This window comes from Urocampus carinirostris, chromosome 2 (assembly GCF_059441175.1).
Source record: "Urocampus carinirostris isolate Australia breed hairy pipefish chromosome 2, RoL_Ucar_1.0, whole genome shotgun sequence".
Taxonomy (NCBI): domain Eukaryota; kingdom Metazoa; phylum Chordata; class Actinopteri; order Syngnathiformes; family Syngnathidae; genus Urocampus; species Urocampus carinirostris.
The window spans coordinates 20219810-20245851 of NC_142350.1; the positions used below are offsets into that span (position 1 = coordinate 20219810).

Sequence of the window (26042 nt, forward strand, 5' to 3'; positions counted from 1 at the left end):
ACTTTTAGATCTTGGAGTAAATTGCTAACACTTGCTTTTGAGGCAAATAACTTCCTAAATAGAAGTTGGGGCAAAAATAACGTAACTATACGTATAAAAGACATAGCTCAAATTTTAATTAGCAGTAAGTTCTTCCCCTTACAATTTGTCACTAGGAAACGCTACCTTAATTTATTGTCTATAATAAAAGGCCATAATTCATTAGGTAGTCCTTGCACTAACGATGTTTAATATAGTCCTGTTAAGGTGTAGGATGCAGATAACCTCTCGAGTATGACCGGTAGGGGACAATCACGCTTCATAGGACAATGCCATACAAATTAATGCCAGCTGCAGTTTATCAGGAGGGGAAAAGAAATGCAATGCCACCAGAGAGCAACATTGGCTTCATTTTTAAGCAGACTATTTAAAAAAACATGGCAACAACTTCATTTACACATACCTCAACCCAAATCGAAGTACTCTTCAAACCTTGAAAAAATATATAATATTCAAGCACCTGTACCAATTCTGGATATATAACCAAGCAGACCAACAAACCACCACGTCAACAGGTTTTATTTTAAGTGACTATATGCGATTATCAATACAGTAACATACAAAACCAAAACTGAGGTTACACGTATGTTGTTTGAATAATAACACGATTGCACAGCATTTCTATTGGTCCACAGTTTGGCGGTATTACCGCACAAGCCGACCAGGTTCAAGAATCAGGACTCTTTTCACCCGAAGCGGAGTCAAAATCCTTGTCTTTGCAGAGAGCAAGCACCTCTTGCATCTTCTCCTGGATCTCTCGCACCCGCGTAGCCCACTTCTCACGCACTTCCTCTTGGTCGTCCTCAGTAACCACAGTGTAGGCCATGAGTGCGATGAGGCCCACGTGAAAGAGGTGGGCGACGTGCGAGCAATGGCTCTCCATTATCTCCACGTTTCCGTCACAGTTCTCCAAGTACACCCTCAGCAGAGGCCTGCCGAAGAGCGACCCGGTCCCCATAACGCCGCGGTAGTACACATCCAAGCCGGTGTCCATTTTGTCCCGCTCGTAGATCCGTTCAAAGTTCTCCATGTATTGCGGCATGTTCTCTGGGTCCTTCTTGACTTGCGCCACCATGGTGTTGAATGCGGCGTACTGGTGTTTGATATACTCTTCGTACTTGCCGAAGGTCTCGTTGACTTCGTCGATCCGGATCTGTGTGAGGCACTGTCGGTTCTTCTCGGAGATGGTTTCCAGTTTGCTGTGGATGGCCTGGAAGTCCTTATCCAGCTCGTGACCCTCACCGTCGGTGAGACCTTTGCGAGCCACACCCACCAGGGAGGCCACGATGCCGAAGATAGGGTCGATGGACGAGGCGAAAGAGGACACCTTCTCTATGCAGGTCAGCACAGTGATGGCCGTTTCCTTCAACTGCAGGCCCTCCGCCATCTTGTTCTTCTACAAAGCAAAAACAAAGGCCATAAATACAAAGGGGGGGGGGGGGGGGGGGGGGATAAGGGTTATTGTTCCATCTTCTTTATTCATTATCCATTATCCGTTATCGGTCAGTTCATAATACGCTACAAAGCCTAGGAGCCGGGACTCTTACTCTCAGCCAAAAGGCCAAGCTAAGGTCCTAGCCTTAAAGCCTTGCTGCGATCATTGCGAATGCACAAGGCTGTTACACCTTTTTCATGGCAAAATTCAGGCACTTTCAAAGACAATTTACCCAGTGCCTGGCATTTTAGTCTGCTTATCTGTCCTCTTAAGGCACAGGTACCAAACATGCAACCCGCGGGCTGGATCAGGCACACTAAGTGTTTTATTCAGGCCCGCGAGTCAACGCCATACAAAGCGCAATAGAAAAACAAGCTGCAGTTTGAAATATGACCCCTCGATGTTGCTAAAGCTAGGTGCCACACACAAAGCAACAGGAACGCTCTCCTCCCCCCCAAAGAATCAAGCACTTTTCAAACCTTGACAACTCAGAATAAAAATGCAAGCATTTAAGGATTTCAAACAATCGGATGAACCCTGTATATAGCAGGAGTGTCAGTCATTGTAGCAAGAGGGCAAAATGGTAAAATAAAAAAAAAATAAAAAATAAACCCTTCTCATGGGGGCAAGAGTAGTAAAATAATTACATAAAAAAGGAACCTTAGCTCTAGGGTTGAGGATCTTTTGGATACTTGCAAGCTATCCGCCACCTTGTTCTTCTTCTAGAAAGCTACAACAAAGGGCATATATAGCAGGGAAGTTGAACTCAATTTAGCTTGGGGGCCACATGGTAGAAAAAAAACATTCTCACTGGGGCCCACAAGCAATTAAATTGAATCGTCTTTATTGTCATTGATATCAACATTTTGAAACATTGTATGCAACGAGATTAGATTTGGCAATCCAGGATAAACATATAATAAAGAATTTAAAGGGAAAGAGAGATACAAGAGTATCAGGATAAAAGTCGAGGAAACGCTGAGAGGAGCACAAGAGAAAAACGACTTTCAGTTTGTAATATATCCACTGGATGTCACCAAAGACAGAAACCACTCACAGAGCAACTGTAGCTGGTTTCTTTCCCGCTTTCTTTCTTGCTTGCTTTCTCACTCACTCACTCAAAAATGTCTTTTAGACCATATAACCCCTGATCTAAACTGAGTTGACACTCCTGCCTTAATCACCCTGATTGTAGGGGCACCTATGATGTGTCTTGGGCAAGTACAGCCTGGGGCCGTCCGCCTCCCTCCAGGTCGAAGCTGTAAATATTTTAGCCTTTTTTCTTATTTTTCTTTTTTATAGTCTGTATTAAATGTGCCACGTCAAGTATAGTTGCACACAATGTTTCGCCACGTTGACATCAATAACAATAAAGACAAATTACTATTCAAAATCACACACCTCGTCGGAGATCATCATTTAATCACAAAATGTGAATTGAATCCTAGATGATGTAAATAAAAGCAACAAGACCTTGTGTCACCATGGTCACACGCCATTTCACCGATTTTAAATACATTTTCCCGATGTAGTTCACAATCACAAGTTCACACCCATTTCCTGATCACCCAAATAAATCTTCCCCAGCGCCATTGCTTGTCTGCAAATTGAAACGCACAAGCAATAAAAGAATAAGAAAAAAAAAACAAGCGACTCCTCCCCGTGTTTAATGTTTACTCACCAGTGATAAGGATATTTTTGCCTACAGGAACTGCCTGTATGCCTCGGCCACCATTTTTTTAGTTAATTCCAGCCCACCCGGAAATGACTCAAGCTTCCCTTATAGTGATTGGTTGATGCGAACGCCCCGCCCGCTACTGCTAGTTTGGGTTCATACTGTTTTTTCAAGAAAAGGCTTTTTCAGCTCGGCTCATTTAAAAGAGGAGATTTGGCTCCAGCGCGGCTCTTCAGGTTGTTTTTGTTACCCTAATGCCCCCGATAAGCAGGTTGGCGCCTTGCATGGCTGCACGGCCGCTATTGGTGTGTGAGTGTGAGTGAATGGTTAAGTGTGAAGCACATTGTAAAGCGCTTTGGGAAGTCTTCATTGACTTCAAAAGCGCTATATAAATGCAGACCATTTACCATTAACCATTTACCCTTTTTTTGCTCAAATCGACGTATTAGCAATTATTACGTAACATTATGCACCAAATGACTTAAAAGGGGAGTAAAAGAAAAGAAAAAGACAAAAATGAAAAAAGAAGGAAAAAAGAAGAGAACAAAGAAAGCAAAGGTGAAAAAGGGAAGAACATGTAAAGAAAAAAAAAATCAAAAGAAAAATAAAATTATCTATCCATCTATCTATCCACCTTGGTTCATATCCCTCAAGAGGGGTGACTGACAGCAAGACAAACACACACAATAACAAAGAAAATAAAAGGGAAAAAATAGCACAAAACACACACAAACATTTTTGGACCATGCCCAACCCAAATGCCCAAACGCCTAAACAAGTTAGGCACCTCGGCGCCTAAGTTGGTAATGCTTTCGTCCCTCCAGATGAAACGGAATACAGGAAAGCGGCCATGTCACTCGGGTCAGGGTGACACAACACACTCTTTTGTTCAACAGCAGGGCCCGACAGCTTTCACTGGTTTACCCCTGCTGCATCATACAGGTGCCCTGCCCATCCCTTAGAACGCGTCCATACATCCCACTATCCTTTTAAAACACCTCTCCACTCATTCCTATCACCAACAAGAGCTCTAGCTTCCACTAGACTTCTTTCCTGCAGTGCACTCATAAGACCATCCATCCACATCAATCACAGCCTTCCTCTTGGTCTCCTTCCATTTACTTCTGCTAAAATTAAATAAAATAAAAAATGAAAAATAAAAAAAGAGTAAAAAGCTAGGAAATAAGAAAAGAAAAAAGAAATGAGAGAAAGAAAGGAACAAACATGCAGGGGAAATAGTAAACAAAAAGAGAAAATAGGGGAATAAAGGAAAAAATAGACAAGGTAGAAAAAAAGCAAGAAAAAGAAAAAAAGCTAGGGGAAAAACAAAAGAAGGAAAAAAAACAAATAAAAACGAAAAATCATTGTTTTAAAAAAACAAAGAACTAAGAAAAAGCAAAATAAATTAAGAAAAAAGTAAACAGCTAGAAAGAAGAAAAAAATAAGAAAAAGGAAAAAAAACCTAGGAAAAAAGTAAAGAACAAGTAAGAATATAGGAAAAAAAGGACAAAAACATTTCAGATTAGTTGGGGTACCCTTAGCAGCAAGATGGCAGACAATTAGCTCATGTTATGTAAAATAAAAGCAAATTTCTTAACCTATGAGGATTTTAAAACATGCGCGTTTGTATCAAAATTCATGTATTGTTCCTCATTTCTTAAAATTATATAAATATTTTAACGAATGATAAGAATACTCAGTCCTTTTAAACTTAAATATTAAGGCAGAACCTCAAACAGTCATCATTAGTCCCTGGGCCGCAAATTTGAGACCATTGATAAAATTTTCCATCCTTGAATTAAATTTAGAACGGAAATTTCAAACCCCAAATTCTCTAATAAAAGGATTAATTCATTAACAAATCATATATATATATATATATATATATATATATATATATATATATATATATATATATATATATGAACTCACTAAAATATTGTTTCAAAACAAGTATAGGAAATCTGCTATAGTAGAAGACGATTTAAAAAAACAAAAAACAAAAAAACACCTATATCTACAACCGAGAAGCTAAAATTCCACCTATTTCTGATTTTTAGATGGCAATAAAATAAAAACGGCATTTTCTCCTCATCCATTAGCACAAGCGAATACCGTGAGTACGCAGTTGGCACCCACAGCTGACCAAATAGTATCGGACAAGGCAGTTGCGTAATGTTAGGATTCCTTTTCAAGAGCTAAAACAATAATCACACATCTGCACACAACCTCACACACACTGACTCTACTTTATCAATAACTTTCCATGATTTTTTTAGGATCAAGGTCTGGACATAGGCTTGGCCATTCTAACACCTTTATCTTGTCAGTTTTAAACCATTCTATACAGTAATAGATTTTGCTTTATGTTTTTGTTAATAGTACTTTTGGAAGGGGAACCTGCGTTCCATTCTCAGGTCTTTTGCAAACTCCAACAGATTTTCTGCCAGAATGGCCCCATATCGCTGTGTATTTGGCTGCATCTTCCACCATCTTCCCAGTCCCGCTGAAGAAAATCAACCCCAGAGCACGATGCTGCTACCACCATGTTTGACAGTGGGGATGGTGTTTTCAGGGTGATGTCCAATGTTACTTTTACGCCAAATATACCTCTTTGCATTCAGTCTCAGACGGTTAATTTTGTTCTCATCTGACCAGATCACCTTGTTTCACATGTTATTTGTGCCTCCCATGCTGCTTCTTGCAAATGCCAAACAGGCCTTTTTATGGTATTCTTTCAGAAAGGGCTTTCTTCTTTCCACTCTTCCATAAAGGGCAGATTTATGACTATTAGTTGTCTTATGCACAGATTGCTCTACCGCAGCTGTATGTGCCTGCTGGTCATCCAATGTGATAATGGTTGCTTCTCTGATTAGTTTTCTCCTTGTTTGGGCTGAACATTTAGTGGGGCGGCCAGGTCTTGGTAGGTTTGCAGTAGATTTAAGCTTCCTCTACTTTTATATCATTACTTGCACAGTGCTCGGGGGATTTGTAGTATTTTCTCCTTGTATTCCATTCCTGCTTTTAACGTTACCACAACTTTATCTGGGACCTGCCTGAAGTGTTCTTTGGTCTTTATAATTCTGTCTGTTCTTCAGTGTCTGCTTTCACAGACCTTATGAGCCCATCACAGAGAAGATGTATTTAAACTTAAACTTACTGACACACAGTTGCACTATGTTTGTCATGGTTAGTCATTTAAGTTGACTTTGGATCATTCAGGAGTCATCAAGGAACTTCTAAAGTCAGTTGGCAACACGTACTTTTCATTTTTTTCGTTGTTAATCTAATATAAAATGTTTGAATAATTTGTTTTTAATTCATAGAATAGGCTTTCAGTTTGAAGCCTGAAATGTGGGAATAGGAAAAAAAGTTATTTGGAGCCAATACTTTGGCTAGGCAATTTACACATGCACACACACACCAACCTGTGCACACAAGCCCCTCACCTCGCTTTAGAGCTCAGCTGTTCAACTACGCTATTTCCCACAAAAACACTTTGCGGCTACGTTCACTCGATCTGCCGGGCTCAAGCGAGGTTGGGAGACTCTTCGGATTTGAGGTACGGAACCCGTCATTATTATTATCATCGTTATCATCATCAGCATCAACTCGTCTGACACAGCAGCTTTGCTGCGGGAAGCTTAAGCCCGCTATTGAAAAGGCTTGTCACAAACACTATAGTCTCGCCACCTGTTTTCTTTTTTATCAGCCTACCGAGCTATTTCATTTTAAAAAAATGACGCCAGAGTGTGGTTTTTCTCTAGGACATGGAACAGTGGTCCAGCACGACACCCACTGCAGGGTCGTCAAGGGTCCATGGGAGTTTGCCTATCCAGTGAACTTGGAGAAGGCATTTAACTCTGTTACTTGTGGAACCTTGTGTAGGCTGCTTTGGAAGTATGAAGTACTGGACAGTCTTATTGGGGTTTTTCGGTCCCTGTATGACCGGTGCCAGAGTTTGGTCAGCATTGCTAGCCGGGAGTTTGAAGTCTGCCCTTTGTCACCAATTCTGTTCATAACTTTTGTGGACAGAATTTCTAGCCGCAGGAGTGGCGTTTAAGTATTGTCAGAAAACGGGATGCAATCAAACCCCAACAGGAGGCGTTTATTCGATAATGATATCAGAATCACTACTGACGAGGAATAGCGGACCGGGGCCGCTGAGGGGTCAATTTTAGGAGAGAAACTTGAGGAACTTGTCTTGGGGGGAAAAGGTTTTAGAAAAATATTTCAGGAATACCTTGGCCAGAATACCTCGAGAAGATTGTGCTACGATGAAGAGCTTGTCGTCTTGGAGAGGGAATATCTTGAGATGAGTACAATGACGATCCAGCAATATGGAGTGGGAGACCAGGGTATTTATAGCAGAGAGTGGCTAATGATGATGATTGAGAGCATCTGGACCTGGGAGTGGAGAATAAGACTGGAAAATGCCATGTGTAGAAGGAGGGGAAGGAATGCAGGTGCCAAACCATGACAGGCTCTGAAGCGACAGCATTGCATCTCTGCTTTTTGCAGATTGTGTGGTGCTGTTGTTTTCCTCAAGCATTGATCGCAGCTAAGTGTGAAGCGCCTGGATAATGATCAGCAACTCCAAGTCCGACACCATGCTTCTCAGCTGGAAAAGGGTGGCATGCCCTTTCCAGTTTGAGGATTAGATCCTGCCCAAGATTAGGAGTCCAAGTATTTGGGGTTCTTGTTCAGGTGTGAGGGTAGGTTAGAACAAGAGATCAACAGAGGGATCCATGCAGAATCTGCCGTTATGCGGACCCTTTACCGGTCCTTTGTGGTGAAGCAGGAATTAAGTTGAAAGGCATAGCTCTCAATCTACGTTTCTACCCACGAATATGGTCACGAACTGACGATCTTGAAAAAACAACATTCAGGCAGCTGAATCAAATTTCCGCCGCATGGTGGCGGGGCTCTCCCTTGGAGATAGGGTGAGAAGCCTGGTCCTTCGGGAGGGACTCAGTGAAGAGCCACTGCTCCTCTATGTTGAGATAAGCCAGCTGAGGTGGCTCAGGCATCTGATAAAGAGGTGTTCTAAGCATGTCTCGCCGGCAGGAAGCCCCGAGTTGACCCAGGTCATGCTGGAGACCTTATGTCTGTCGGCTGGCTTCGGACGCCTGAAAATCCCGTCGGACAAGTTGGAAGAAGTGGCTCGGGATGGGGAGGTCTGGGCTTCCCTGTTGATGCTGCTGCCCCCGCCATATGTCAGCACCTGCCAATTAGTTTTTCCGACCTTCTAATTCAGGGTTGGGCAAAACCTTAAGTGGCATCCGCATTGGCTTTAAAAAATGTGGCAGAGCAGCCGCCCTTGAAGGAACTACCATATTTTCCGCACTATAAGGCGCACCTAAAAGCCTTTATTTTTTTCAAAAGCTGACCATGCGCCTTATAATACAGTGCGCCCTATATATGGATCAATATTAAGTCGCAAAGTCTTGCAACTAAGGCAAGCAGCCGCCGACTAGATTTTCCCCCGAAGGTGAAGTCGTCTGCGGTGTATGCTGGCATTTATATACCGGCGTTTCGTTTCCTAACCAATGTGTCAATCATCATTTGAATGAGTCAGTATTGGCTAAAGTTATTCGGAGGTAAAGGGGCGGATCCTTTTTATCATTTACAGGCTCGCATAGGCTAAAGGGGCGAAACAAAGCCTGCAATTGGCCGAAAAAGATGAATGTGAATCACACGTTGGGTTGCACTACGGCATAGAGAAAACATTTTTTAATATTCTGTATTTGTAAATATTTTACTCTCCTGGATTTACTACACTCACGGTTGTAAAAAAACCATGGTTACGTATCATTATTGAACGTGATGGCTGCAAGAGAACTTAGGTGAGCTGTGCGGCTTTACATTTTCCCGGTATCTTGTTTTAGAACGATCTTGATGTTTCTGTGATGAGTCTATTTTTAAACTAAATTAAATTCAAAGTGTTTATTGTCATATGCACAGTAAAGAACCCCGTTTCCCTGCACAATACAATTCTTACTTTGCTGTCCACACAGTTGCCAGCAAAAAATAAAATGGAAACTAAGAAATGTTTGGCATTTTTTTGAATCACAAGACTTTAACCTTCCGAATTATATTTGGAACGATGCATTTGAGTGATTGGTGACATCGTACAGACACTGTTTCCGTACATGTCTGAGACATGTACTCTTCTTCTTTGCAAGCTTTCGGAATGTTAAGGGGGTAATAAGTTTGACTGAACTATCTGACTGTTTTGTCGATGTAGCGCCTTATAATCCGTTGCGCCTTATGTATGGAAAATATAAGACCAAAAACTATTTTTTGGGGGTGCGCTCTATAACCCGGTGCCCCTTATAGTGCGGAAAATACAGTAATTGAATCTTTCGATACAAAGCCTCGATCCGATACCGTGGCAGTTCTTAAGGAAAAAAGATATCCTATTTTTTAAATATGTGTTTATTAATAAATAAACTTACAGATATATATATATATATATATATATATACATGTGTGTGTATATTATTTACATTAAATACATTTTAAGGGACAATAAAATGTGCATTAATGAGCAAAAATATTGAATTAAATAATAGGCAAAAATACATTACATACAATTACAGTATACAAACATGCATTTTTTATCATACCCGTAAGTCGTTTAATGTGTATTCCTTATAAATAATATGAAGTCTACATGATTGTCCGCCATCTTGTTACTACGGGTACCCCTAAAAAGCAAAACCTTTGTGAAAGGCTGGGCAAAACAATGAAAGGCAAAATGGTGCTGTTTGTTTTACTTCGGGTCACTTTAGTTTGTATTCTTGCCTGTGCTTTGTAGCAATCGTTTTTGGTTGCACGATACTATACAGCAACATGTAGTGGTCAAAAATTTCACAGTGTCCCTTTAAGCACTAAATTTATTTAAAACTCAAAATACAAGTGTTTTATTTTGCATGACTTTAAGAAAATATTTCTTGTAGTTAAAATGAATGTAGGATTAGTAAATTGCAAATACGGAAAAATGCATTTAGAAAGGTTACATTATTCAAAAGGAAACAAGTCAGTACATAATGTCATTTGAAAAATGTCATTTATGGAGGAGGGGGGCACACTGCTGGGGACATAAGAACCCAAAAAAACACGTTTTTAAAATTTGTAGTACTTTGTATTAAATATTTTGTGCAGCAGACTCGATTAGGAAGCCTGAAGTGCAGGTCTTTTTTATATATATATGTTTTTGCCTGTGAGTCAAAAGCGTGTATATATTTTGATGGCAATAACATGAACATATATATTCATTCATTAAGTTTATCTTTTTAATTATGTACTTCAATTATTTATTGAAAATACAACCAAAATAAGGTCACAGTATATTCATATTAGCAGTAGTCATTTTCCATTTTAAAACCATGGAAAATGCAGCATTTTCTTTATTTACATCACAATAAAGATAATTTAGGAAATTGTTATTTCAACAAGTGATATGCTATTTTGTAAGTGAATTGGCCTTATAATTTTTCACAAAATCCTACAAAAAATCATTATAAACTTTATACACAGAAATGCTTTGTAGTCAGTAATCAATTAATTAGTAATTAGTTTTTTGAATATCCTTGAATATATTTCACACTTAATTCATTTTGCACTTTTATTATCTATGCCGTCAGCATTGAGAAACATCTGGAAAAATGTGGTGCCAATCCATCAAGGTCCTGCTCCTTCTGGGGTAAGTGCTTTTGGAGTGTATTCTTCATTATTACACATTCTTGAGTTATCGTGATTTTCTAGAGCAGGGGTGACAAATCATTTTAGCTCAGGGGCCACATGTGTGCATAAAAAACAACTGCAATAATCAAGGTGTTGGACAAGTTGGAAGAAGTGGCTCAGATAGAGGATTGGATTGGGCTGCTTGGAGTGGTCAGTGGTCGGGAGCTGAAGTACTCAATTTGGCCAACAGAGGGCATTAGAGAGCGCACAAAAGACCACACGAAAGCAGATGTTTAATTGATTCTTTTGGTATTTATTGGAAGCAAAAGGTAAGCAGATTAACCCAAAAAATTATTCAAGTAAAAGTATTGTTACTAATATGGTCGGCATTTATATAGCGCTTTTCAAGTTACTGGACCCCTCCCTTAGTGTTTACAATGTGCTTCATATGTCACACACACACACTAATCAGGCACATTAAGGGTTTGCTCAAAGACACTTCGACATTTCAACCTGTGATGAGCGCTCTACCTCCCGAGCTAAAGGGTTCAGTGTAGCCTAATGTAGCGAAGTAAAAGTTAAGTTTCATCTTTACAAATCCACTCAAGTAAAAGTAAAAACTATAGTGATTTCAAAATACTCCTTGAAGAAAAAACTATCCCAAAAAATACTCAATTAAGTCTAACTCGTTACTACCCACCTCTGATTGAAGGTGCCTTGACACGAAATCTAGCTAAAGATAATTGCGGAGGCTTTAAGTACAACTGTGTACATTATCACAAAACTTGGTTTAGCCGTAGACAATAAGTCACAAACCAAAACACACACACACACAAATCGGGATTCATAAAGTAGTTTAGATTTGATAGATATTGGTGGGAATGGACTTTTTGAAAGACTTGCCTTTTGTGGTAGCGTCTGCAGTTTTAGCTTGTGCGCGATCCAGCGACCGGACTACGACGACACGCCCAACCCGGAGTTCCTCAACCCGTCCTGGATGTCCGCCATACCTGACGAGCGCCCCCTGTCCGAAATCACCATGCCCGGCACCCACAACGCCATGGCTCTCTATGGCGGCGTCTACGCCGAATGCCAAACGTGGAACCTGGCAGACCAATTGCGCGCCGGCGTTCGCTTCCTGGACGTGCGCGTGCGCCACGTGGAGGGCAACCTTACCATCCACCACGGGGTGGCGTACCAGCATGCCCACTTTGGCCATGTGCTGGAGGCCGTGCGGGACTTCCTGGAGAGTCATCCGAGCGAGACGGTGCTGATGCGCGTCAAGGAGGAGTTGAGCGAGACCAAGAACATATACGGGGCAGTGGTGGAGCACATACGGCGCTATGCCCGCTGGGAAATGTTGTGGCATAGCCGGCTCGTGCCTACCATGAGCCAGGCGCGGGGTAAGCTTATCATCCTGCAAGACTTTCCTGGGCCGGACTTGGGGATGCGCTACTGGTCATTGAACATCGCCGACAAATGGAAGGTACTGCCTAGCGTTAGTACTCATTTCGACCATTATTGTGCTCCTTAGTTTATTGTTTTGAGATCATTGTTGCTATCAGCCAATCATGCTGATGTTCTTTGATTTGCACACTCTTAGGGCTGATTTGGGGCAGAGACAGGGAATGAAATTATTTTACCTTAAGGTTTCTCCCTGCAAGTTTAAAATCCATTGATGTCTTCTCTTCTCATCTTGAGTGTCTACTTAAGTTCAAACTTAACCTAAGCTATGAGTCAACATTTTGCTTGAGCTTTGACTGTTAGATTCCCATTAAACTACAATTGCAATTAATTTATTCTTGTCCTATAATTTAACACGCGATGTATATTTAAAGAAATAAAAAGGGTGGAGTTTATTGTTTAATACCAGCAGTTTAAAATGGAGATATTTTTATGTTTTGATGGTAGAAAAATGGGCCCATGTGGGGGAAGCAGGAACTGGATCTTCAAAACAAGGACGGTATTTATTTACACTAAAAGCAAAGTAGCAAACAAAGAAGTGGGGATAAAGCAACAACATAATGTAAAAATTATAAACCAGAAACAACAATCAAAGTCCAAACTAGAAACAACAACTAAAACTGGAAATAGAAACTGCAATGAGCAAAGTAAAAAGAAATACCATAAATAAACACAAACAAATCTGGCGTGGTGGCAGAAGTTGACAATGTCCCAACAACAATTGATGTTCAAAATGTCCTTTTAAATGGTTCTGTATAATTAGGCACCGGTGTGTGATAGTTAGACACTCCTGTGCCCAGTTCAAACCCTGGTTGGGGCCCTCTGGTGGTATGTTAGACCCTAATAAATGTTATGTTTTTGGGCATTACTGATAAGCTTTATAACTGCAATTTTTTAGGTTCCTACGCTTCTGCACGTGGAGGAGAAGTGGCAGAGTGTCTACGAACATCTCGAGGCGGCGTCCACTGGAAATTTGGACCAGGTCTTCCTCACCTACACCAGCGGTGCAGGTGTTTTCGCTGTCCCAAGGGCAGTGGCTCAACGTGTCAACCCCCGGCTTTATGACTTCCTGAGAGCCAAAACCAATACAAACCAACGCCTTGGGATCATATGCATGGATTTTCCTGCTGCTCCTATGATTCAAACCATCATTGACTTCCAATTGAAAGCAGGGGTAATCTGATGGGTGGAGGGCCCAGCATTTTACACCTTGGCCTTCAGTAGGGTGAATCAATACAACACCCAATAACTGTTTTATGGCTATAAAACATTTACTGCATCTGCAACCGCAAAACATATAACAAAGTATAAATAATAATCTTATAACATTTCAATATTATTTGGGAATATAGCCACATTTTACTCACTCCGAAAAATATTTTTGTTTGTTCACAATATCCCTGCTTTCTTTCCTCAAGAAGATTCCTATTACTCTGTCGTACACCTTCCAGGCATTTTGGTTCCATCAAGAAGTTCTTTTCCAACGCCATTAAAGTTAATGCTAAAACTCCAGCCAGTCCTTTCATATTTTTAACATATTCGATTCGATTCTCGGTTCGATTCGGAAATAGTCCACTCAACAGAAGCAGTTGACTCGGGTTTTTTTTTTTTTTAACCTTTTCATTATGATAATTCCGCTACAGTCCCCTACCCAATCACAGTTTGTGAAACTGGCGACGTTTCCTAAGGCCCACTAGCAAGCGCTGGCCTGCCAACTTGAAATCTGATTGGCTAAAAAAGTGGTTCCCAAAGTCAACCTGGGCCCTGAATCCCAGTGAGTCGTTCAAAAAGCTCACAGACCCCAAACTTCAACTTTTGCCAATAATGTGGTGCTGGACACAGATATACCATTCTGGTACAAAAAACATACGGTACTCAATTTTACTGGCTCAAATTTTTTCACAGTAAATCAAAACAGGGTTCAACACTGGACAGGGCAACTCTCATATCATAATTAGCTTCTAGACCAGGGTTCTCAAACCTTTTTCAAGCGTCGATCTACTTTTTTATTACTAATTAGTGCAAAGGGCACCCAGTTTGATATGAATTTCTAAACTAGGAACTTAGCTGGATGGCTTGCTAAATAGCTAAAAAGATAGTGTGATTGTAGGCTAGAAGGGTAAACAGGTTTAAAAAACAACTAAAATGGAACTAGATAGCTAGCAATAAGAGTAAAACGCCCTTTAAATACCCAGATAGAATGCTAAAAGCGAAGCTAGTTAGGTAGCTATAAGGGGCCAAAGATTTAGCTTGGTAACTTGCAAAAGGGCTAAAAGAGTAGCTAGATAGCATGAAAAATGTTCTAAAAAGCTAGCAAAATAGCTAAAAAGGTAGTTTGACAGTTATCTAAAAAAGTAAACAGGTAAAAAAAAAAAACATCGAGAGCTAGATGGCGAGCCAAAAGAGTAAAAAGCCATCTAAAATACCAAGATAGAAAGCCAAAAACAAAGCTAGGTAGTAAAGGAATATGGAAGTTTGAATTTGGGTTTGTCTGTTGGACTCTTTGTGCTTTGTGCCAAAGTTTTCGGGAGACCGTAAATTTTGACCTGGGGCAGCTCTCAGGCAGAGGGAGGTTACGAGCTGTCTGAGGGCCTACGTGGAGGAGTCGACCCGCCATTCTTCCGGGAACGGGGACCAATGAGAGCCAGCGATGGGGCGGAGGAGATGCTTTGCTGAGCAACTCGGAAGAAGAAGAAGAGTCGTTTTTTGGAAGGAGAAGCGTGCAGAGATGTAGTGTTTTGTGTGTTAGAAATAAAATCCACCCGTGAGTGAAAACGCCGGCTTCTGAGAACTTTCTATGCAGAAAAGAGCGCACAAATTGTTTGGATGAATGGTGATTGGGAAAGGTCACAAATTGGAGTCAGATGATTAATTTCAGTTCGTGTTGATTTAACAAGAAATTCCAACACTAGCTAGCAAGAAAGGATCACAAACTTAAACTTAATAACTAGCAAAAAATGTAAAATGTGCTGCCTGATTCACTCATCTGGACTGGGTTCAAAATAGGACTGGTAGGAGGTGAACATAGCAAGACTGGAAGCAGTGCAACCAGGGGGAAAACAATGAAAGTAAGCTGACAGACAACTTGGAATAATTTAAAAGGTATTCATGGACAAAATATGATTCCGATATTTTTTTAGGTCAGTAAAGAAAGCCTTGCAGGCCCTGATGGCCCACCACAGGAAATTATAGATGTAAATTAAAGTTTGGCATATTCAAAACATCTCAGTTCAGAAGTATTCTTTCATTCAGAAAACGGTAAAACGTGTAAATGCAAACTGTATTGTTTTTAGCGAATAAAGTCAACACCAACACAATTTTTTTCTTTTGTTTTGCCTGTGATCATTTTTAAAGGAATAGAATAGTATAGAATAGAATAGAATGGAATAGCACGGCTGTCATGGAACAGAACAAGGACTCGGATCCAATAGCGTCAGTTAAAGGCTTTATTGTGACAAGATTCGGTGGAGCAGGCTTGGGACGTCGAGCCTTGGCAGTGGAAAGCCTCTTGGGACGATATGGCAACTCCGTGGTGAAAACGCGTGGCGAAACGTAGCAGGTAAGTCGGTGGCCGGGGCGGAAGAGTAGATCGTAGACTTTTAACAGACAAGGGTCAGGCAACGAGAATCAGACTTGGAATATACATGGGCTTGTGGTACCTTGAATGTTGGAGGTTCACTCAGGAAATGAGGAAGACACTCGAACCTCCATCTCTGGACGCTGACAGCTTATGTAGTAGACTTCCACCAATCAAGAGATCGCGTTCCAGCACACCAGCTGATTACCTCAGGTGACTCCGGTTAGGTAATCACGACAACGGCGGCGCAGTGGTTAGCGCGTGTGCGGCACAGTTCTGAGGTCGTGGGAACCACCTGCGTGGGTTCAAATCCAGCTACCGGCCTTACTGTGCGGAGTTTGTATGTTCTCCCCGTGCTTGCGTGGGTTTCCTCCAGGCACTCCGGTTTCCTCCCACATTCCAAAGACATGCATTTCAGGTGAATTGGCCGGTCCAAATTGTCCTTAGGTGTGACTGAGCGAGTGAGTTGTCTGTCCACGTGTGCCCTTCGATTGGCTGGCAACCAGTTCAGGGTGTCCTCTGCCCACTGCCCGAGATGGCTGGGATGGGCTCCAGCCCCCCCGCGACCCTAATAAGGATAAGCGGTACAGCTAATGAGATGAGATAAGGAGATGAGAATAGAATAGAATAGTCTTTATTGTGATTGATATCAATGCGGTGAAACATTGTATGTTCAGGAGATTATACACGACCCTCCAAGGTAAACATGTAATAAACACTAAAGACAAAATAAGATAAACTAGAATGGTTATGCACCGTTAGAGCGTCACTCGCCTTAAGACACAAAAAGATTTTTGGGTAAGAGTAAGATAGAGCCTTTAAAAGCAGACTAAAATCCTGAGATTATGTTGGTATTTGCTGTCGGTCTGGCCTGGGAGAGTGGAATGTCTTTCTGGGACAAAATGCTCAGTCAACAAAACCAAAAGTGCTGAGTCAGCTTTATTCCCTTCATTTTTCACATCTAGGGCAACCTGCCTGACTGTCTGTAAGAGATAGTGTTGATATTAAAAGTCATTCGGGTCGAGGATAGTGGAGTGCCTTTCTCAGAAAAATATATATAAAAACAAAAGTGTTAAGTGAGCTTTTTAAGCATTTTTTTCACATCAACCTACCTGACTGCCTATGAAAGATGGTGGTCATATATAAACTCCTACCCTCTTTTTGTGGGTGGACAGATAGATACACAACAGACAAAACAAATAATATATGAATTTTAACAGTTTTGCACTAAACAATATTGACTTCCATTTCATTGTCTATGTATTTCAATGTTCTTTTTTAATCTTATTTCTTCACACCTTATTTAAATGTGAACAATGCAATGACAATTATGTCCAATTTAATTCGAATTAAATCAGTACGGAATGTAGTGTAAAGTAACCTTATTGCCACAAGGTAACTGCTTCAAACTGTGTTGAAAATAAATTAACATTCTCTTGTATCGGCAATGAGGGATTTGTTTTTGGTCATCTTCTATATAATTTAAATCAATTGTATTACTAGTTTCCATTGTGAGATGAATATAAACAGAATACTATGTACACAATACTCTATTGACTTGTATTACCTCTCGTAGTGAAAACGGTACAATGTACTGTAATATCACGTTTTTACCGCAAGATGGCTCCCTTAAGCAGCGCCCTATGTAAATTGTGTATTTTTTGATTGGCAGTTTATAATTAATTACCGTAATACCTGTAAAACCTTATAATAATAATAATAATAATAATATTTGCAGTTTTGTGTTATCTTTCATAAAATTTTATTTAGTTAATACTTTTCACCGCGAGATAAATAATTCCGACTATAAATCTTACAAATGCTTGGTCTATAAGGTAAGCATAATGGATAATATTCGTATTCTCTGCTGTTCATTATAATATCAATATTTATACTTTTCGATTTTACCAATTGTATGGATAGTAATGTGTTGTCTGACCTTTTTCCATTTCTCAACTTTTATTTCGTGTCCTTACTTTGGTTTGGTGGGCATTTACATCCTCGTTAAGTAATGATTTTATCTTCTCATTGCTTTCGTTTTCCCTTTTTTAATTGTATTATTAAAGGTAGTTTATAATATGTACAGCCCTTTGAGACTTATTGTGATTAAGGACTATACAAATAAAAATGACTTGACTTGACTTTTTCCCCCCTTCTCTTTTATTCCTTCATTCTTTCTTTTTCTATATTTTTCTTTATTTCTTTTGCTTTTCATCTTTCCTCTTTTCTTTTTTTTCCTTTCATTCTTTATTTGGTTATTTCTTCCTTTTTCTTTCTTTTTTCCATTTATCTCCCCATTTTTTTCTCTTCTGCTTATTTCTCCTATCTCATTTGAGATTTTTGCAGTTCTAATTTTTACTTTACTTGTTTTCAGTTTATTATCATGATTTCCTCTTTTATTTTATTCTTTTTTACTCAAGAAAGGTTGGCGAGAAAAATAAGAGGGAAAACGGTGCATTTTGGTCACTTTTGAGTATATATTTTTCTTCATGCTTTTTAGCACTCATTTTATGTTTCACATCACAATACAACGACATCAAGTGGTCATATACTACACACTGTCTCTTTTCCAAATAATATAGGTCCTCTACACTATTCATTGTAATATCCATATTTCTACTTCTCAATTATACTTATTTTACTAATATTACTGTTGCATACTTTTACCATTGTGCATATTTTCTTGAATACCAAAATGCAGCGTATTAATACATTGCACTTTTGGATAAAATATGAATTATTATTGTATGTCGCGTATGTCAAAGTCATGGCCCATGGGCCAAATGTGGCCCACCACATAAATTTATCTGACCGGCGAGACAATGCTGAGAGAAGCGTAAGAGAAAATGAGCGTCAAATAACGACCTGCAGTTTTAAATATGTCCACTGGATGTCGCCAAAGCGAAGTACAACTTGAAAAGCACCCACTGTAGTGATATTTGCTGACTGTCATTTATCAACTGGAGAACATTGAAAAAACCCATTATGATGTTGTTTTACTCAAACTGAGAGTCACGGATGTGCTGTTTAAGGCAATATGAAAAATCCCCCCAAAAATAGCACCTGGGTATTTTAGCAGAAGTTTAAAGAAGCTTTAGCTCGGGGGTGTCCAAACTTTTGAGAAAGCAGGTCACATTTGGTATGCTGAAAATGTGTGAGGGCCGACTATTAAGCCTGGCATTCTTTGAACAGTTTTTTTAATAAATTCATTCATTCCCGTGTTTAAATCTAAGCTTAAAACTCACTTCTACTCCATAGCATATGAAAAACCTACTCTTCTCGTCGGCTGAAAAATAGTCTGTGTAATATAGTGTAATAATCTGTGAAGCCCTTTGAGACTCTTCGTGATTTAGGGCTATACAAATAAAAATGACTTGACTTGACTTGACTTGAAAGGTCTGCAGTGCTTGTCGATCAGCATCACGACCTTGTAGCTCGCCTTTGTAGCATTTTCATTTGACTTGCAGTGTCTCATGAAAATGTGCTGCTGTGCCGTTGCTTCACCTTTTCAAAGCATTCGTTTCCAGTTAGCTTGTTGTAGTCGGTATGTTTCGTCTGGGAGTGTCTCTTGATATTATGTTCTTTGAAAACAGCCAGAATCTCTTGGCAAATTAGGGAGATGCTGCAGTTGTTTCAGTTTTCGGCAGAAAAATATTCTAATTTCCACTTGTCCTGGAAGTGGCGGGCCTCACAGTCAACTTTCTTTTTTTTAAATTTATAGTCGCCATGTTGGAAATGGGGTGGACTAAAGTTTTCACAGAAACCAAAGGGCTAGGTGGCCAGAGGGCTACTGCCATCATTTGGTGAAATGCTGATTTTATGGTACAACTTTATTTTATACTGCGGTCAACATTACTAGCGAGCCGCATATAATTAAGGATTAAGGGTGCAGATAATGGATGGATTGCTATTAAATCATTAAATCAATCGTTTATATTAGTGCTTGCATGCTACTTTTGTCGCTTTCCAATCAGCATGCAATTTCCCAGAGCTAAATAAACTGTAGTGGAAATAAATTCAGTTTTTGTTAAGCTTTTGTTTTACATTTTTATACATTCCTATTCTCAAAAGAATTCCCCCTGCGGTTTTCATCATATCAATATTTTGCAGTTGATTCACTTGATTCATTCATTCATTCACAAAGTAGGCGTGGCGTAATTCGGCGCGTGCGCGTGGCCTCCGCGTGTACCCGCCTGCCTCCCACCATAACACCGGCAGCCATGTTGGAATGTTGGATATAGGTGGGGGCGGGGAGGGGAAGCAGGAACAGCCGATTGGGGCGCGAGCGAGCCGGGGAGAGAGGGAGACACACTGACGGGGGGCCAGATTGGAGCCAGAAAAAATTTCTTTAGCACTCCCCCGGTTCGGCTAGCGGACTCTCTGACAACTTTTACCGACTTTTAAAGTCCACCGGAGCCATTGAAAGAATGTAAGTAAGCATTTTGGACTTGATTTCTTCAATGGGTGGAGGGGAGCGGTGGGGTGTTACTGTAGTACAGTTCTTCAGGAGCGAAAATTGAGTTCTTGTTCATTTTTGTTGAATTAAATGCCCAACAAATGAGTTTAGTTTTGTGTTAAACGGACAAGGAGTTTCGGTAAAGTCTGTTGGGAGCAACAGTGGGCGACACGAAATCAGACTACCTCCACTCTTGAGTGGATTAACCCACTTTTGAGCTCTTAACCCCCCGCCCAGGTGGTTCTATGGGCTACAAATTATACACTGTAATCTGAGATTTACTATATTTTTTTACATAAAAGTAGTGGAATAAATAATCAATAGTCAACCAATCGTTTATCAAATTATTCTGCAACAGTCTTTTTTTCCTCTACTCATGTTTTATTGTACTGCCATTAATCACTTGACCACCATACAGGGTTCATACGGGTGCCTAAAATCCTTGAAAATGCTTGAATTTCGATGTTGGGTTTCCAAGGTTTGAAAAGTGCTTGAATTTTAGGTGAACCGCTAGTAAATGCATGAAATTAATGCCAATTTTTTCAACAAGTCTGCTTCAAAATGACATCGTCATCGCTCTCTGGTGGCATTGCTTTCCCCTAGTGATTCCTGGCATTAGTTTGTATCCCATTGTCCTATGAAAGCGTCGTCTCTCTCTATAGGTTGCGCCCAAGCAGACAGGTGCATGCTACACCTACAGGGCACTATGAATCGTGTATTTGTGTGAGGATTGCTTATCAATTATGGACCTTTATTACGGGCCATTCAAAAAAATAAGGTAACGTTACCCAGTGCTACTTGGAATAGATATAATGGATGTTATTTTAATGCAACATCCATTGCAGCCTGGTCATCCTGGAAAGGGGATTACCTCATGTGCGGTCCCTTCTCAAGGTTTCTTCATTTTCTTCATGATGAGGCTTTTTAGTTTTTCCTTTCCCTCGTGTAGGTTTTAGATCAGATGGTGTAAAACAGTCTGTAGTTTGCAATAGTCAGTGGTCTCTTCAGCCCATTCAGACTCCTTGTGATTAAGGGCCGTACAAATACTCATGTCTTAATGGGAAGAACTTCCTGCACCTGAAAATGCAAGAAATGTGTTCACAATTTACTCAAGACCTAAAAATCATATATTTTGATAGGTGCACACACAAGATTAAAAATCGCATATGTAAATCATGGGTATATTTGTGGCTCTGCAAATTACATGATTCACACATATCTTTCCTTTATTCCTTTGGCTTAGAAAGTGCTTGAATTAGGCCATGAAAAAGGTGTACAAACCCTAACCATTACACCATACCCTGACCCGAAAGCTACATGAGGGCAAGGAAAACTTAAAAATCTCAGCATGAGGAAAATGAAGAAACCTTGAAGAGGCTGCAAGTGAGGTAATCCCCCTTTCAGGATGACTAGGCTGCAATGGATGTTGCAAGAGCAGACAATACACAGACATCATCAACATGAAATTCATGTAATAAAAGAATGTCCAGTTGATAGCTTCCTGTCCCAAAATCCTGACCAATGCAGCAGTTTCTAGATGATGGCGTACATCAGGTCCAAGTGCCGGCACGTCTGCTTGAATTGCATGCATTGTGCAACAACCAGGCTCGTCCTTTTCCCTCTAGGACAATAAGACAGGAGTATGAGGTCAATATCACTCATAAGCTATTGAATATAAGTGTGTTTTAAGCGTAGAATGAAACTATTTTTTGAAAAAAGTACATACAGATTGGTTGACTATTGATTACATATTCCACAATCAATTTATATAATTTTTCTTTAACTGGTTATCATACAACATTAGCAGTTGCATATCGTTCGACAATACAACCAAAAACTACAACAATCAATCTTGATGAGATCAAATCAAATAATATCTGTAGTAGACAAGACTGTGTGCTGCAAACTTTGCACTAAAAATGAAATTTTCACATGCCCTTTCTTTTTCGAATGATTTTTTTTTCTTGTGCTCATTTAAGTAATTATTAGCAAGAGGTGTCAAATTATTGGTGTATTAGTGGGCCAGTTGCCTCTACTTCATATTCCAGATGCATGCGAATGCTAATGAACTGCGGTATCCACTCGTGATCCTGTCTCTGATCACTAACAAGAGTTCTTGGTTCTTATGCTTGTACAATATTTTACACGGCTTGTGAGACGCAGTACTGAATGCTTATTGGACAGATTTTTGAATGTGACATTTTGCTGCTGCTTCATGTGAACATTATGAGTGGACCACTTGGGTAATGTTGATTTAGGTTCTGCTAATAAGCAGATTGGTAATAAAAGGTGATTGTTGTGAATAGTTTATTAATAAGCTATTTAAATAAATGACAGGTGTGTGGTGTGGGGGTTAGGTACAAAAGAGCTCAGATTTAGGCTCACTTTGTCACGCTAGTAATGCTGAGACACACAAAATCACAAAAACCTTAGTGGGTGTTTGACCTTTTAAGGCTTGTGTATATGTAAAAGAAAAACACACATGATGCATCATGTGAAATGAGGCTTTTTTTTTTTCCTTAAAATTTGTACATCTTTAGAGACGGAGTTTAAATGACTATCAAGGCTTTATAATTTGAAGACGATCCAAATTAGTGTTGCATGTAAAAGTTTTATAGTAAGCTTCCTTGAAATATACCCTGGCGGCTAACTGATTCTACCCTTTTCATGTGGTTAGCTACAGCTGGCTAATACAGGCCTGTTGGTACAGTGTGCGTTCGTGTAAATTGCAGAGCTGTGCTTATATTTATAGAAACACTTGACTACTCTCAAAAATCCTACAGTTAACCCCTGGAGAAAACTTGTCCAAGTTGTTTTTTCTCTAAGCAACAAAGTGTTTATTTTCTTGCATTCTAAGTGAGTTTTTTGCTATTATAAGAAAACGCAAAAGGGTGACAAAGGCTGCAGTATTGGGTAGCATGACTCCGAATGTGATAGTAATCACTCGTGTGTTAGAGGAATGCCGAGCTACTGAATGAGGTTGTGTGTCCTTACTGCATGGGCAAGGATTCCTCCTGAAAACTTGCTGAGCCTGGCAGGTAGGGATGGGACGGATTAGAATTACCCCCATGTTGTGTTAGGAATTGGTACCATTAACCGTTGGTAGTGGATCAATTTTGATCCGGGGTCAAAAACTCCTGACCACCAAGAAGAAAGGAATATTGATCAATATAGTTCATACAACATCCTAACAAACATAACTATCCATAACCATATATTCCCATTGTAATTAGATTTTGTGGCCCCTGGGACACACCATTTAGTCCATTTTATAACCTAGAAATGCGTCACAGGAGACCCTAACACTACATAATGGTTAAATTATTACTGGGCTAACATTGGTTGACTAGAATTGTGTGTGGGACAATCATCAAAATATAAATGGTATATGCTGAAACATAATGGGCACTTTGTATGATTTTAGTGCTCTTTTTTGGGGGCTGAAAAAAAGACTGGGGTGTTGTCCATGGAAGAAAGAATTTCGGACTTTGGTATGTTACTACGTACATTGGTGGCGGTATATCAATTTCAACCCACCCTGTAAAAACTGTCCAAAGAGTAAAAACTAAAAACACATAATTTTCAGGATGTTAGAAAGACACCTTTTTGGGCACTAAACTTGGATCAGATTAGATGGGGTGAATAAATTCTGACACCGTTGGATGGGATTTTTTTTTTTTTTTTGCCTCACTCCCCTTTTAGGCATTCTTTTGTGATTTAAATTGTATTTGCTTGTGTACACAAAAAATGTAACTGTCTGAAATAAATAAATAAATAAATAAAATGAAAAGAAAACGTGAAATGCTGGATTACATAAAACTCTCGAAATCCCCAATGCCCTGCTTGATGTTTGACCTTTAAGATCTGCTTGTTCTTCTTTCATGGTTGTTATGAAAAAAAGATGCTATGGTGGTCTATCAAGCTATACAATTAGCTCATGAAGTTTGTAGATGAACTAGAGTGCTGAAGGGTAGACAGCAATCTACCACAATGGCAGGAAATGACATCATTGTCCCTCCTTGGGGGCATGCACATACCCGGACGTGTGCACAAAAACACACTCTGCAGCTCTTTGAGGCCGTGGTAGCTTCTTATACGCATGAGTCGGAACTCGGAAAAAGTATCCAGGGTCATATTTACCTCCTAGTATGCAGAATATGCAGGTATGTCGGAACCTGACTTCCATATTCCTCGATCCTCTCAAATGTCCCTCAAGTGATGTTTCGTAGACTGACCTAAAGACAAATTGGTCCCTTGCATCGCTCACACACACTGAAGGTCAGCGGTGCTGCGTGTCATCTCATGATGAATGGATCTCGAACCTGGTAATTCCCTCTAGTGTAGAACCCAAATAAAATCCAGACTCAAGTGGAATAATAGGTTGTAATAATATCAACCACGGTATTATAAAAACACAGAGCCGCACATCTTGTAAAGTAGTTGCCCTTCTCGTCGTGTGTGAGTTGGAAAGCGCACTCGGCATAATTACACGTCCACAAAAGAAAGAAGGCATTGTCATAAAGACGGGAATGAAGCTCGCTGGGGGAAGACAAATGGTAGGAAAAAGAGAAATATAAGATATGGAGTGGAAAAGGATCCTTGTGCGTAAAATCACTTGCAGCTGGATTGTCAAAATTAGCCTTTTTTTTTTTGACCGGATATTGACAATTTTACTGTCTATTGTTCTGTGACAGTATTCCTGCTCTGAGCTGACAATGTCTGATGGCCCCAAAAAGGCTCGAATGTCAGGATACGTCCCAGACATGAACTGAGATTCAAAAAAATTATAACATATTTTCTAAACCCACCACGGTGCGAGTAGAAGGGTGAGTCATGCGTGAGCGTCAGCTTGGCCAATCATATGACCTCATCTTCGCTCCTCACTTTACTAAAAAAGTAGTTGCAGTTACTAGTTACTCTAATTAATAAGAAAAAAAAACAAGTTTGCCCACACACAGCCTACAATTCGTTACTGGTGACATACAACCAAATACAGTGTAGGGCTGCAACAACAAATCAATAAAAAAGATAAAAATCGATTATTAAAGCGTTGGCGACTAATCACCTCATCGTGTTGCACAATTTATGCAAAGTTGTGTTACCACTTTGGTCCGGCAGAGCGTGCAATAAGACTGACTCAATTAAAGTATATTTAAAAAAAATATTTTTTGTTTTTGAACATTGCATCATTACAAACAAAATTGGCATTAAACAGTCAAATACTACAAAGATGACAAATACAGAGAAAAAAATATGATGATAAATGATGACATGTGTAAAGTAAAAAGAAAATGATTTCAGTATTTTATACTGTAGATTTAAATATGGCTAAGATGTGAGTGTATACTGTAGGGAGAATATCAAAATATCAATATGGAGAAATTACACAACCTCCTATTCTACCGCCCCACTGTAACTGTATTCAGTTGTACTTATATAGATGTAGATGCATATACATGCCCGCCCAACTTTCATATTTAGCTTTGTGTTGCTGGCAGATTAAGGACTGTTACTTGCTTTATTAGTGAAGAAACACATAGATGGAAGACGTCATAATCGACATTTGCTTTTTAAAAGTAGCGGAGTAACGCACCATCTTGTAATAGCAATTGAGTTACAAAATGTTTTCAATTACACATTGCAGTACTCATTTCAGAAAAAAGTAATTGTGTTCCAGGAACACGTTCCTTTTTAAGGCGTGACTCCC

At 39.8% G+C, this 26042-nt stretch overlaps 3 protein-coding genes across 6 annotated transcripts in view; 2 read left to right on the forward strand and 1 right to left on the reverse strand.

Moving 5' to 3' along the window:
• Window positions 1-15692, forward strand: part of LOC148371313 (uncharacterized) — a 40336-nt gene extending 24644 nt beyond the window's left edge. Inside the window, exons 1-4 of one of the 2 annotated variants that reach the window (XM_088329331.1) lie at window positions 6579-6711; window positions 10799-10857; window positions 11754-12324; window positions 13201-15692. In XM_088329331.1, coding sequence (XP_088185457.1) covers window positions 10820-10857; window positions 11754-12324; window positions 13201-13485 — 894 coding nt within the window. In that variant the 5' untranslated portion in view covers window positions 6579-6711; window positions 10799-10819 and the 3' untranslated portion in view covers window positions 13486-15692. Of the gene's footprint in view, window positions 1-6578; window positions 6712-10798; window positions 10858-11753; window positions 12325-13200 lie in introns of those variants that run through there. The other variant, XM_088329332.1, reaches the window with a different exon arrangement.
• Window positions 543-12079, reverse strand: rpz2 (rapunzel 2). Of its 3 annotated transcripts, none has more exons than XM_088329336.1 (2): window positions 11742-12079; window positions 543-1435 (listed from the first exon to the last, which is right to left on the reverse strand). In XM_088329336.1, exon 2 carries the CDS (start codon window positions 1424-1426, stop codon window positions 707-709), a length of 720 nt encoding a protein of 239 aa, XP_088185462.1. In that variant the 5' UTR covers window positions 1427-1435; window positions 11742-12079; the 3' UTR covers window positions 543-706. The 3 variants fall into 3 exon arrangements, with proteins under 3 accessions (XP_088185462.1, XP_088185461.1, XP_088185459.1); XM_088329335.1 differs by lacking the exon at window positions 11742-12079 and adding an exon at window positions 3156-3237; XM_088329333.1 differs by lacking the exon at window positions 11742-12079 and adding an exon at window positions 2876-3053.
• A 4466-nt stretch (window positions 15693-20158) lies between the features above and the next one.
• LOC148371316 (focal adhesion kinase 1-like) overlaps window positions 20159-26042 on the forward strand; it is a 60714-nt gene continuing 54830 nt past the window's right edge. Inside the window, exon 1 of the mRNA XM_088329342.1 lies at window positions 20159-20308. The gene's annotated coding sequence lies outside the window, so the exon portion shown is untranslated. The remainder of the gene's footprint in view (window positions 20309-26042) is intronic.